General features: G+C 43.7%; 1 protein-coding gene across 6 annotated transcripts in view; it reads left to right on the top strand.

Moving 5' to 3' along the window:
* EVL (Enah/Vasp-like) overlaps positions 1–14,864 on the top strand; it is a 100,184-nt gene that overhangs the window by 16,822 nt on the left and 68,498 nt on the right. Inside the window, exon 1 of one of the 6 annotated variants that reach the window (XM_075844208.1) lies at positions 1,801–2,011. The exons of the other annotated variants lie outside the window; for them this stretch is intronic. Within the exon in view, the coding sequence (XP_075700323.1) occupies positions 1,989–2,011 (23 nt within the window). The 5' untranslated portion in view covers positions 1,801–1,988. Of the gene's footprint in view, positions 1–1,800; positions 2,012–14,864 lie in introns of those variants that run through there. 6 annotated transcript variants of the gene reach the window in all.

The raw sequence follows: 14,864 nt of genomic DNA, 5'->3' as shown, positions 1-14,864 counted from the left end.
TGCCCAAGTAATACAATCATGCAGTGCCCAAGTAATACAATCATGCAGTGCCCAAGTAATACAGTCATGCAGTGCCCAAGTAATAGAATCATACAGTGCCCAAGTAATAGAATCATACAGTGCCCAAGTAATACAATCATACAGTGCCCAAGTAATACAATCATACAGTGCCCATGTAATACAATCATGCAGTGCCCATGTAATACAATCATGCAGTGCCCATGTAATACAATCATGCAGTGCCCAAGTAATACAATCATACAGTGCCCATGTAATACAATCATGCAGTGCCCATGTAATACAATCATGCAGTGCCCATGTAATACAATCATGCAGTGCCTATGTAATACAATCATGCAGTGCCCATGTAATACAATCATGCAGTGCCCATGTAATACAATCATGCAGTGCCCATGTAATACAATCATGCAGTGCCCATGTAATACAATCATGCAGTGCCCATGTAATACAATCATACAGTGCCCATGTAATACAATCATGCAGTGCCCATGTAATACAATCATGCAGTGCCCATGTAATACAATCATACAGTGCCCATGTAATACAATCATGCAGTGCCCATGTAATACAATCATGCAGTGCCCATGTAATACAATCATGCAGTGCCCATGTAATACAATCATGCAGTGCCCAAGTAATACAATCAAACGGTACCCAAGTAATACAATCATACGGTGCCCATGTAATAGAATAATATGGTGCCCAAGTAATACAGTCATACAGTTCCCAAGTAATACAATCATACAGTGCCCAAGTAATACAACCATACGGTGCCCATATAACACTGCTCATTATCAATAAACTAGGTAATGTACGGATGTAGCCATCTTTATCTTGACTCTGATAACTTATTGCAGCGTGATATCACAACAAAAGCCATTGAAAAAGTCAAGATAAAAGATCGTGCCACTGTGTAGCGTTAAAAGTCAAGATAAAGACGTCTACATCTGTATCTGAATTTTGGGCACCAAGGGTGGAATCAGAAGTGCAAACTCTGGGTGCTCAGACCATTAGGGCAAGTGGTGCTCCCTTTAGTAGTGACAGATGATGCATCCTGTGCAACCGCACAGGTGGCACCCTCCTAAGGCCGACATTGGTCCGAATATAACCCTGTACATTGTCTGTGACGTGTGCCCCCAAATACAGTGCCAGAACATTGTGCCCACCATACAGTGCCAGCGATAGTCTTGGCTGTGTTTGGTATTGCAACTCAGCCCGATTCAAGTAAATGGCTGTGCGTTGCAATACCTGACACAACCTATGGAAAAGAGTGGCGCTGTTTCTGGAAAAAGTCAGACCTTTTTACTAATCTCCGATAACCCTATTCATATCTTATCCTGGCTGTTTCTTTACCCTATAGAAGATTTATATAATTTTCTATGACTTCTAATAATCCAGAATTTATAATAATCCCCAACACCCTCGAGGTCCCTGTACGTTCAGTATATTTGCGCTCTTCATTTTCTTATCCTACCTTGTTGAGCGCTTGGGGTAGGGAGATTAGATTGTAAGCTCATCCGGTGACCGTGTCTGATGTGAGTGCATTCTGTGTACCATGTGGCGGAATACGTCCGACTATATAAATAAAATATTTCCTCCTGTTTGGCGTCCTGGAATCTGAGGCTTTGCGTTCTTGCAGGCGACCGGTTACACGTCTATTTTTGCTTTTTACACTCCAGTCTGCCGGCCGCGTTATCCGCCGATGGCAAGACGGCAGCTACTGCATTAATCAGACCTACAGGAACGGTCACGTGACTCTCGCTTTTCGCTGCTCTTCTGCGGCTGGGTAGAGCAGAGGCTGTCGGAATCGTCTGTGTCCCTGAATTCTGCGCACCCATCCTCCCTCTTCATGTCATTCCCAAAATGCACAGCATCCTGACAATGCCGCAGCCCTGGATATGACCCGCTGTTCTGCTGCAGACCTGCATCCCCCCCTATATGTGCGGGGGTGACCAGCTGCACAGGCCATGAATGCAGCGGACGATTTCAGGTAGGACATCATTGGAGGAGAATTTTTGTTTTATTTTTTATTTTTTTGCATGTATTATTCTATGTATTGTCAGATGTGCAGAGTCTATGGACAGATCATATAAAAATGTCTGCGTACGCCGAAACGGTTAACCGTGACTTTTTTTTAAATTCTACTATTCTGTTACAGTCGCTTTGATTATTTGGGCATATAAATTAAAAAAATATCTTATTTTTTTGCAATGTGCAAATATTTAATATTTTGCAGAAATTTTAAGGTTGGATATATTTTCCGGGGGAGGGGCTGATATTTTTTTTAATTAAAAAATATATATATATTGTGCAGTATAGTTTGTATAAACGGTAAAATTCCTGTAATCCGATATTCGATAATCCTGAAATTCGTAGGGTCCGGCACAGAACTGCAGAGATCACACAATATAAGGCCGTCCGTACGCATGGCGATACTATGCCAAGCGCATGGTTTCAATGTTTCACCTGTACGTGCTGCAGCAATTTGCAAAACCGCAGTAATGCGCCGTAAAACACTAGCGCTACGTGTACTGACCGCCTAAGAATCCTCGTTACTAGTAGATTAGTGATCCCATTAATTCAAAATAAAATTAATTCTACTGTTTTGCACTTGTTTTTTTCTTAAAGGGGTTGTCTGGTAAAAGGAACCCCTTTTCATATGTCCTATTAGGACATATGACCATCATACAGGGGGGTTCCCCGCTAAGGACACCTCTATTAGAAACCCAAAAGTATGAGTTTCTTCCTCCAGGCCGGCCTCCTGGGATGACACTTCATCCCATGTGACCGAGGCAGCCAATCGCAGGCTGCAGTGGTCTTATAGTCTGAAACGTCATCTGCTTTAAGGCCGGCTAAATGCTACAGTTTTCCGCAGCAAACATTCCAGGCGGAAAACTGCACCATAGTTTGGTGCGTTTTTTTGCCTGGAAATTCCTGCGGGACACAGGAAGGGTGTCCACCCCGTGTGAACTCAGTTGTACAATGCTGCAGAGATTATGTGCCCATATACCCATGTGATCGCTGCAGCCAAGACCACTGAGGCCATTGGCTGCAGCGATCACATGGGTATATGGGCACATAACCTCTGAAGCACTGTAAACAAAAAGTGACGGGGGGGCTCCGGAGTCGCTGCGCTGGAACGCCGGGGGATGAGTAAAGGGTATTTTCTTGTTTTAGGTCACTTCTCTCTCAGGTTTATACAGATTTTGAAAAGCCCCTTTTAATGGGTAAATTCTATATATTTCTCTATGATCATCTGATAATCCAGGATTTTTTATAATCCATTATCCGCAGGCCCAATAATGCCGGATTAAAGGAATTTTACAGTGTATAGATTTGCTTTTGACTTTTTTTTTTTTGTAATTTGACCCGTTTATCAAAAAAAAACAAAAAACACCTTTTTGGACCCCGAGTGTTTCGGCAGCGCAGCGGGGGTCTATCTCATAGTCAAAGAGATTTCAACCAAGGACCCCCGAGGCTACGACCCATCATGTTTCTGAACAAAATTGCAGAACTGACATCGTATTACACTGCGGATGCATTTGCCTTGATTTTGGACCATTGCTCCACAACAGAGGCAGCCACAGTGCCCTCATAACAATGCCAGCCACAGTGCCCTCATAACAATGCCAGCCACAGTTCCCTCATAACAATGCCAGCCATAGTTCACCTCCTATAATTGTCACCATCCATTCCTTCATTACAGTGCCAGCCACAGTGCTCCCATAAAACAGTCAGAACCATGGCCCCACCACGGTGCCCCCATAACTGAGCCAGCCACAGTTCATCTCCTGTAAAAGAGCAAGCCACCATGCTTCAATTACAAAGCTCCCATAAAATGGTCGGCACCATTGCTTCACAACAGAGTCAGTCACAGTGCACCACCTATAATTGTCACCATTCATTCCTTCTAACCGTGCCAGCCACAGTGCCCCCATAACCGCGCCAGCCACAGTGCGCCTCCTGTAAAAGCCAGCATCCATTCCTCAAGTGCCAGCGACAGTGCTCCCATAAAACAGTCTGCACTATTGCTCCACAACAGTGCCAGCCACAATGCTACCATAAAAAAGCCCGCTACCAAAACTGCAACATGCTTCCACAACCGTGCCAGCCACAGTGCCCTCATAACAAAGTCAGCTACCTACAATGATTTCATAATAGAAAGCTGCAACAGTGGAGACACGGCATGAAGCCTGTGACTGAACCATGGCCTGTAGACTCCGCTTGTACCCCTTAGACTTGTACCCTGTAGATCACACGGGCCACAGGATGACAACCTATAGTTTAGAAGACGGGCACCAGGTCGTCTGTGGGCATTTTACAGACTGTGCTGTGTTAGGAGGACAGAAGTCCTCATAGAACCACAGCCGATCTCCAGAACCGGATCACGTTACAGCCGGCGTTGGCGTTCCTCAGCCGCATACCCTGGTGATCTGATCTGTGTCATTCAGGAGATATTCGCCCGCTCCTAAACTTAGCACTCACTCCCTCCTTAACCTGGGCACAGTTAGAGGGATTCTGCACGGTCGGCCGGAGAGCTTATTGACAAACACATTAATAGGGAGGGGTCCCCATATTGGCACCACTTAACCCCCCATTGGCTATGGGAGATCACCAATATGAAAAGTGAACACCATGAATGTATTAGGGAATTGCATAAAAAGTAACGGCATAATGATTTCAGATTCCCCGCTGCTTCCCTGTCAGCAGACCAGATGTTTTATGACAGCCGCTGCCTACTGCTCCATACACAGGGTACAGGCTGCTGCAAACCGCACGCGTCTTCTACTGACGGATCTGCCGAAAATTGAATTTTACTTCTAAAATCCTCTTATCGGCGGCCCCCAGCCGTTCTGATAATTCGTATACTAGGGAATTGCTATTTATGCATTCCCACAATATAACCGTGAAGCCGTGTTTACATTAGATTTCATTTCCTGGAATTTGATTGAATTAGAAATTCTCAACTATAGGCAAAAACACACACATATCTATATATATCTCCTGTAATCCAGCATCTGATAGTCCGGAAATTCTGATCGTCCAGCGGCTTTCATAATCCGGACCCTTTCAAAACCAGAAGATTATGAGACTCCTGGAGGATCCCGGTCCTTACTGTTAAAGTCTATCAATGTCCGATAATCCAGAATATTTGATAAATATTAAGACGTGTTAACGCCGGATTAAAGGAATTTTAATTAATTTTTTTTTTTCTCTGTAAAACGAAGGTGGTCGTGAACGAGAGCGGCCTCCTATATACAGTAAGAGGAGTTACAGGATGATGGGAGTTGTTCCTAATCTATGCAGCACCCGGCTCGCTGCATCACGGAATAGATTGGGCTGGAAGGCGGCGGCGGTGGGGGGGGGGATCGCTGATAACTGAGCTTTGTTACAGGATGGAGGCGGCGGACTGATACACGGGAAATTATAATGAGGGAAAGAAGGGGGGAGACCGGGAATTGTGATATTTTAGGATGCAGCTAGGAATTCCGCGGTGTATGGAGGACGGTTAATTAACGCAGAGGTGGGGGAGGGGTGGCGGCATATTATTTGCATACAGATTCAGCGCTGAGGATGATGATGACCTTATCCGTTCTTACTCATGGGGGCTTTAATAAGACGCCAAGTTAAGTAAAAAAAACAAAAACATTTAATAATAATTATTTTAAGTATATTACAAAATTCTGCAACTTTCTAATATACTTTTGTGTTTTGATTCCTCACCATTGTCAAGATCTCTGCTTGCTGTCAGAATGGGAACATTCTTGTTTGCAACCAGAGGCTGAACAGACCTAGTACTACTCACAGCTGTGGGTTTGTTACAATAATATCCAGTCTAGACAATCTAACTTGATTCATTTTACCTGCACTGATACATTGTAGCAAACTATCAGGACTCGGAGCGATTTTTGTGCTGCTGATGCGTATCGCTCACAGAAGATTGTCTAGACTGGATACCATTGTAACAAACCCTCAGCTGTGAGACGTATTAGGTCTGTACCGGTTTTCAGCCTTTTGGGTGCTGGATTATCAGGAGTTTTGGGGCTTTCTATTCTGGATTGATGGAATTTATCTGTACGTATGAAGGTTTGAGTTCTTTGTCGGGGTTGTTCGGTCTCCGCAGCCTCAGAATTGATCTGTTATGTGATTCTTTGTCGTGTCTCCGAATAGCTGCAGCCATTTTTAATAATTAATCTCCAATTTCCTCTTCTGTAGAATGACTTAATCATGAAGGAGTTCTGAATTCTGTTTATATTCCTCTGGTGTCTCTGAAAACTTAAAGGAACACTCCGGGCAAAACTGATACAATGTGTTATGCCAAGTGCAAGGCAGGGGGCGGAGCATGACACAGGGATTCTCTCTTTGCTGCTCTTTGAATGCCTTTGTCCTGCTCCGCCCACATGAGCCGTGCACTAGGATGACGGAGAGCATAGGTGTTGGGTGGAGCGTTGCCTTTAAGAACTAGATGAACACAATGTTAAATTCTCTCGTGATGAATTAAACTGGATTCCTGAATAAAGGGATCGCTAAAATATGGCATCACTTTCTGATCAGCGGGGGTCTCTGATCTTGAGAATAAAGGGGACACAACGCTAAGGTCTTTTTTTTTTTTTTTGTCTACATTCAGTGGCTGGAAACCTGTACGCTCCTATTACTTATCAAAGCTGAAAGTTTGTCTAGAATAGACACAATTGTAATAATCTTCAAACCATAGTCACCATTTTGAAGGCAATGGAGAACTGTCTATAGTCACCTGGTCACCCACCTACATAAAAGTATATGCAGACTCTTTCCTGCTCTCTCCTCAGCTGATTTGCCATTCAGAAGCCAGAGAAAGCTGTAATGACAGCCATATTGGTTTTTCCTAGATCTAAAAGTTGGACTGAAATATATAAAAACAATAATTGGTATATTGAGTCATTACTATACGTAAAAGAGGAGCCATTGTCCTTCTAGAGACAGAAGAGGAACAGAAAATCCCTCCTCACATGGTGTTTTTATTAGGCGGACCGTTGGCGTCATTGAAAAGTAGTATAAATATGCGATTTTCAGACTTTCCGGACGATCAGATTCCGGATTAAAGAAATGTCACAGAATTTTTTTTTCCAATTTTTCTTTGATAGAGGGCAAATTCAGGCAGCGGTCTTTTGTAATACTTTGGCTGGACATGGCAGCCTGGTAGTGCCAGGTACGGAGCGGTGACAGCGCTTACAGTGTCCCGAACTGCAGGATGAGGCTGTGTCTTCAGGTGACGGGGGCCTTAAAACATGGTCCAATGTGGTCTAATTCAGCCATTTCTGAGTTATATCTGCATCTGGGAAAGCTGGATGGCAACTAATATGGTCAGTATGGTGGTCACAGGGTTGACACTCCGCTTTGTCCGGCTAGTTATACAGAGTATGGGAGGAACCGCTTAATAAAAAGGCTGATCTGACATTCAGGGACCTGGGAAAGCGGAGTTGCAACTGCCATGACAGTTCACAATGTTGTCACTCCGCTTTCTCAAGCTTGTAATGCAAAGTAGTGGGATGATCTGCCATTCAGGGACTCGGGAAGGCTGAGTTCCAGCTAAATTTGTCCACCGTGACCGTTCACAATGTTGTCACTCAGCTTTCTAGGGTCAGTTTTGAAGAGTAGTGGGATGTACCGCTAAATAACTAGGCAGATCTGCCATTCAGGGACTTGAGAAAGCTGAGTTACAGCTGGATTTGGCCACCATGACCGTTCACAATGTTGTCACTCACGTTTCTCAGGCTAGTTATACAGAGTATGGGATGAACCGCTGAATAACTGAGCTGATCTGCCATTCAGGGACCTAGAAAAGCTGAGTTACAACCAATATGGCCGCTATGACTGTTCAGAATGATATCACTCTGCTTTCTCAGGCTAGTAATGCAGAGGAGAGGGATGAACCGCTGAATAACTGAGCTGATCTGCCATTCAGAGACTTAGAAAAGCTGAGTTACAACCAATCTGGCCGCCATGACTGTTCAGAATGATATCACTCTGCTTTCTCAGGCTAGTAATGCAGAGTAGTGGGGTGAACCGCTGAATAACTGAGCTGATCTGCCATTCAGGGACTTAGAAAAGCTGAGTTACAACCAATATGGCCACCATGACCGTTCACAATGTTGTCACTCAGCTTTCTCGGGTCAGTTATGAAGAGTAGTGGAATGAACCACTGAATAACTAGGTTGATCTGCCATTCAGGAACCCAGGAAAGTGTGATCTAAGTGAAAATAACATCTGAATAGACTATTATACGTTTATTTTGTTATTTTAAGGGGAAGTTCTGTTTGTTAAATTCCATAATTAATTCCCCTATATCCCCTCCCCCGCTGATCCTCGTCTGATATAGCGCTGTCCGCAATGATTCATTGAAGCTGCAGCAGAGAAGAAATCTACAGAACAAGGACTTATTTGGGTAGAAAACTTCTCCCGGGATCTTAGAAATCTGTAATGTGCTGTGACAAACACATGCTGCAAATTCTTTCCTTGTGAGGATCACAGCCAGCTGTTTACATGTTGAGGAGCCCACTACATACCAAAATCACCCATCACCCCCAACATCCTCGCACTCTGTACAGTCCTGCCACTGTCTAATATACTCTGGGTCTCAATTCTTTATCCTTTTCAAGATCTCTGCTTACTGTGCGGTAAATAGAACATTCTTGTTTCTTGAAAAACCCTCCAGACCCGATCTTACAAAGCTCAGGGTTTGTTGCAATGTATCATTTTACCTGCACTGATACATTGTAGCAAATTGTAGTATGGATTCACAGTGGCAGGGTTTATTTAGCTTTTTTGCTGCAATTATTGCAAAATCCTGGGGGAAAAAACGCATCGGTTGCCCAAAATAGCGGCAAACAATGCTGCAGCTTTGCCGTGATTTTCCAATGATCATGTAAAATCTCTATTAAACTTGCCAGTGTGAATACACCATTAGGTCTGTATTCAGCCTCTAGATGAAAATAAGAAAGTTCACATTCACTGACAGCGAGCAGAGATCTTGAAAATGATGATAAATCAAAACGCAAAGTATATAAGAAAGTTGCAGAACTTTTCATTATACAGGGAATTGACCGCTCTGGAGATAATATGACATGAAGTTGTGATCATGGGGGGGAGTTTTCTGAACTTCCTGTCAATCATCCCACTTAAAAACACTATAGTCAGAATTTTCCCATGAAATGGCTGATAACAGAGAACAGAAGCTTGAATTCAATCGCATAGTAAATAGAAGTAAAATAAACGAAAGGGTAAGTTTCGAAGAAATACTCGAGCAGGACAACAATGACAATCTGTAACCACAAGAAGCCGCTTACCTGAGAACCAACCCCCCCAGCGCTGGACAGTGGATTCTCAAGGAGAAGTAAAGTGGGGGAGGGGTGATTCATAGTAACCGGACCCCCATTCTTCCTTATAGGCACCCACACAGCCATAGAGCTAAATTAGAAAATTCTGTCTGCCTGCAGCTGCCACTAGGGGGAGCTAACCGCATACTGATTATACACAAATTTAAAGAGGACCTCTCACCTCTCCTGACATGTCTGGTTTTAGTAATTAACTATGTTCTCCATGAAATGACAATTCTGAAGCATCTTTTCTTCGAACTCCTTCGTTCCTCTATTATTCCTCCTAGAAATCTATACATAAATTGACAACTGGGTGGTACCAGTTGGGAGGGGCGTGTCTCCATGCTGTCTGACACAGTCCAATCAGAGTTGATAGATTAAGACTGTATAGAGATGCACCCCTTTGACAAGGGGGAATGGTAACACCCAGCTGTCAATTTATTCAAAAAATTCTAGGAAGAATAACAGAGGAATGGCAGAATCCGAGTTCTAAGAAAAGATGTTCCAGAATTGTTATTTCATGTGGAATACAGGTATTTCCTAAACCAGACGTGTCAGGAGAGGGGACAGGTCGTCTGTAATGGTAGTGGTATATAGCTGTATTCCGTGAGCCCCCTAGTGGTTGTTGCAGGAATACAAAATGGCAGCGTCTTCTGTATATCTTGAATTACCAGTGATTTTCACTACTAATAACTCAAAAGACTTATTATGATCCTGCCTCCCCCGACCCGGAGCATTTCCTCCTCGCCGTCATTGCTGCTGTAAATACCTTATTAGATATTGAGAAAGTAGAGCAATCTGCGGCGGCGCCTGCAGAAAAACGTGACACTTCTTTGGCTCGCTGCACTCGCTCTGCGCTCCCTGATACGTCTCTTACTGATTTCTAGAGAAGGTTCGGCGCTTTACTTCAATGCTTAAAGAAGAAATTATTTTATGACTTGACTACGGAGCTGTTAATAATTCAGAATCCGCTGACATGTCTGATACGGAAACACCTTTGTTGTCGGCAGATGTGAAAGCAGAAAGTTATATGGGAAATAAACCCGGATTATAAAGTTTGTGTTCATTGATTTGATTTTTTTTCCAGTTTATTAATAGAATCTACATAAAAAGTTGAGTTATTGTATATACATTACATTACTGATCCTGAGTTATATCCTGTATTATACTCCAGAGCTGCACTCACTATTCTGCTGGTGGAGTCACTGTGTACATACATTACATTACTTATCCTGTACTGATCCTGAGTTACATCCTGTATTATACTCCAGAGCTGCACTCACTATTCTGCTGGTGGAGTCACTGTGTACATACATTACTTATCCTGTAATGATCCTGAGTTACATCCTGTATTATACTCCAGAGCTGCGCTCACTATTCTGCTATGGAGTCACTGTGTACATACATTACATTACTTATCCTGTACTGATCCTGAGTTATATCCTGTATTATACTCCAGAGCTGCACTCACTATTCTGCTGGTGGAGTCACTGTGTACATACATTACTTATCCTGTACTGATCCTGAGTTACATCCTGTATTATACTCCAGAGCTGCACTCACTATTCTGCTATGGAGTCACTGTGTACATACATTACATTACTTATCCTGTACTGATCCTGAGTTATATCCTATATTATACTCCAGAGCTGCACTCACTATTCTGCTGGTGAAGTCACTGTGTACATACATTACATTACTTCTCCTGTACTGATCCTGAGTTACATCCTGTATTATACTCCAGAGCTGCACTCACTATTCTGCTGGTGCAATCACTGTGTACATACATTACATTACTTATCCTGTACTGATCCTGAGTTACATCCTGTATTATACTCCAGAGCTACACTCACTATTCTGCTGGTGGAGTCACTGTGTACATACATTACATTACTTATCCTGTACTGATCCTGAGTTATATCCTGTATTATACTTCAGAGCTGCACTCACTATTCTGCTGGTGGAGTCACTGTGTACATACATTACATTACTTATCCTGTACTGATCCTGAGTTACAGCCTGTATTATACTCCAGAGCTGCACTCCCTATTCTGCTGGTGGAGTCACTGTGTACATACATTACATTACTTATCCTGTACTGATCCTGAGTTACATCCTGTATTATACTCCAGAGCTGCACTCACTATTCTGCTGGGGGAGTCACTGTGTACATACATTACATTACTTATCCTGTACTGATCCTGAGTTACATCCTGTATTATACTCCAGAGCTGCACTCCCTATTCTGCTGGAAGAGTCACTGTGTACATACATTACATTACTGATCCTGAGTTACATCCTGTATTATACTCCAGAGCTGCACTCACTATTCTGCTGGTGGAGTCACTGTGTATATACATTACATTATTTATCTTGCACTGATCCTGAGTTACATCCTGTTATATACTCCAGAGCTGCACTCCCTAGTCTGCTGGTTGTTATTACCACTGGTATTTGGGCACTGTATGGTTCTTATGTGTTCACTGCACAACACTAATCTCAAGTAATTATATGGCACTATTATGTGGACGCTGTTTGGTACTGTTATTTGGGATTTATAAATTTACACATAGCCCTGATATTTACTTCATGGCACTTTTATATGGTCACCATATGTCACTATTATCTGGGCACTGTATATGGCAGTATTATGTGGGCACTGTATATGGCAGTATTATGTGGGCACTGTATATGGCAGTATTATGTGGGCACTGTATAATACTGTTATTTGAGCACTATATGGCAATGATGCTTGTTCAATGTCTGGCACTATATAATGCAGGGACTGTATGGCAGTATTATGTGTCATTTGGCGGTACAGCATGGCACTATTACTTGGGTAGTATTATGGCAGTATAATCCATGCATGTTTTGCCCAGGGGCCTCCTCAGACTTTGATCCAGCTCTGTATACTTTTGTTACTGGAGGATATAGCTTAAAAAAACAAGACAAAGCGTGATGTGCGCATTCAGGGTCCTACTACTTGTCGTCCTTTTCACACCCCCACACGTTCGGATCGCTCACCCCACTGGCATCAGTTTGCAGCTGCCACGCTTTGAAACCTCCGAACTATAATAAGGAGTCCGAGCCAAGAACGTCGCCAGCAGCAGAAGTTTTCTTAGACCTTCATATTGGAGCAGCAGCTGGAAGGACCCGGGAGGTCACTGGAGATGAGTCCTTGAGGAGTCACTTCTCAGTCCTAGAACTTAGTGAGTGATTCTGAAGGAACAGAAGCTCAGCGTAAACTTTTACTGGAGCGCGGCCAGGACTGCGGACATTTCATCTGTTATTATAAGGATTCCAGAGTTCTCAACATAATTCCCAGTTCTGAAGAAATCCTGGAGAACATTAAAGGAACCTTCAGATTTGGGTTTATAACCGTTACGTCCACTTCGGATCATTAAGGCCGATCTCCAGGATCCCCTTGTTGAGACGCATGCGCCTCCAGTATATGCAAATACTTTTTTTTTTTTAACTTCAGTCCCACCTCCAAAGTCTCTGACCGTGCCCCAATAATGATGACCAGTGTACCTCCACAGACTGTGACCAGTGTCCCCGAAATCATTGACCGACATAATTCCCTAATATGACAGCTAGAATGCCTTCACAATCAATGGCAGCTAGAGAGCCCCTATAATGACAGCCAGAGTGCCCCCACCACCACTGACCACCAGAGAGCCTCTGTTATCACAGCCAGAGTACCCCCATAGTCAGTGACAGCCAAAGAGAGCCCCGACAATGGCGGCCAGGTTGCCCCACAAACAGAAAGTTCTCCAAAGTAAATCAAAGCCAGAGAGCCTCTATAATGACAGGCCGAGTGCCCCACAGAAAGTGCCAGCCAGAGAGCCCCTATAATGACAGGCCGAGTGCCCCACAGAAAGTGCCAGCCAGAGAGCCCCTATAATGACAGGCCGCGTGCCCCACAGAAAGTGACAGCCAGACAGCCCTTGTAATGACAGGCAGGGTGCCCTCAGTCAGTGTAAGCCGGAGAGCCCTATAATGACAGCCAGGTTGCCCCCACAATTAGTGACAGACAGAAAGCCCTCCAAAGTAAATCTAAGCCATCGAGTTGCTATAATGACAGGCCCCACAGTCAGTGACAGACAGAGTGCCTCTATAATAACAGGCTGAGCGCCCCAATAGCCCGTATAATGGCTGCACCTCCACGTCTATAAGGACTGATTCACACGAACGTTGTATACGTCTATGCGCTGTGCGTGAAAAATAACGGACAGCACACGGACCTATGCAACTCAATGGGGCTATTCAGACATGCGTTGTTTTTCACGCAGCGTGTGTGTCGGTGAAAACTCGGGTCAATCAATGGGTGCGTGAAAATCCTGGACAGCACATGGACGTCTTCCGCGTGATTCACGTACCAGTTGCTAAGACCGGTTGTCTTCAAGTGACAGGCTGCACCAAGATAATGGTAGTGGGGGGGACGGGGGACGGTCACTTCTTAATTAGACAATTGCCATTCAGGAGTCCAGGAAAGCTTAGTGACCACTCCTGTGGGCTGATACCCAGCTTTTCCAAACGGATATCAACAAAAATGTCTGAATATTATTTTTAAGAACTTTTAAAATATTTTTTTCTGAGGATTTTTAGGGGAACTGCCCTCGTCATACCGGTCACATTGCCTGCGTCTAATTTGTGTCCCCTTAAATATGGGAAGCTCCTCTGCGATTCTGACGAAAATAGAGGCGTGAATATCAAGTAGATGGCGCCCGGCGCGTATCGCATGTCCAGCACATTTGTAGCCCTATTAATAGCCGCCGCATTACCGTATAATGACTACCAGCAGATTGTGAAATGAAAAGGAAATGGGCTGTGGTTCAGAACGGGTGAGAGCGCACTGGGTGTACTTACTTTCAGGTTGAGTTCTTCCCTCCTGCAGATGTTGGTGATATGCAGTTGCCGCTCTGGCCGTTTTTGTGGGCACATTTAAAGGGCCCATAAGCATTAACCGTGGCCACACCAGGACAACTTGCCCCCAATTCAACCAACTTTCTGATATCTGAAAAACTTCTGTGACAATTGGAAAGTCTTTGCAAATCTAATGTATGTGCATTGCATGTGGGCTGTCATGTGGACGTCTATTTTCTGCTACCACCACTGATTACATGTCGCAACACTGAAAATAGTAACAAAGAGAAACATTGAAAACAAAGATTCCCTCGGAACTGGCTTTATGACAAAGAATTTCTTAGACTAGATACAACGGTCACGAACCTTCAGCTGTGAGAAGTATTAGGTTTGTGCAGGTTTTCCGCCTCTAGATATAAACAACAATGTTCTCGTGTACTGGCGGCAAGCAGAGGTCTTGACAATAGAGAGGAATTGAAACAAATTATATTAGAAAGTTGCAGAATGTTTTATTGTACGGACTTTTGCAACTTTTATGTATTGCTTCAAGGCATTTCAAATAAAAGTGATTGATAAAACATCTCCTACTGTTTGAGTATACAGCTCCAATGCAAACCTATG

This window comes from Rhinoderma darwinii, chromosome 12, assembly GCF_050947455.1.
Source record: "Rhinoderma darwinii isolate aRhiDar2 chromosome 12, aRhiDar2.hap1, whole genome shotgun sequence".
In the NCBI taxonomy this organism is placed as follows: Eukaryota; Metazoa; Chordata; class Amphibia; order Anura; family Rhinodermatidae; genus Rhinoderma; species Rhinoderma darwinii.
Note: the sequence above shows the minus strand (reverse complement) of the source record. Positions and strands in the feature narration are given on the sequence as shown.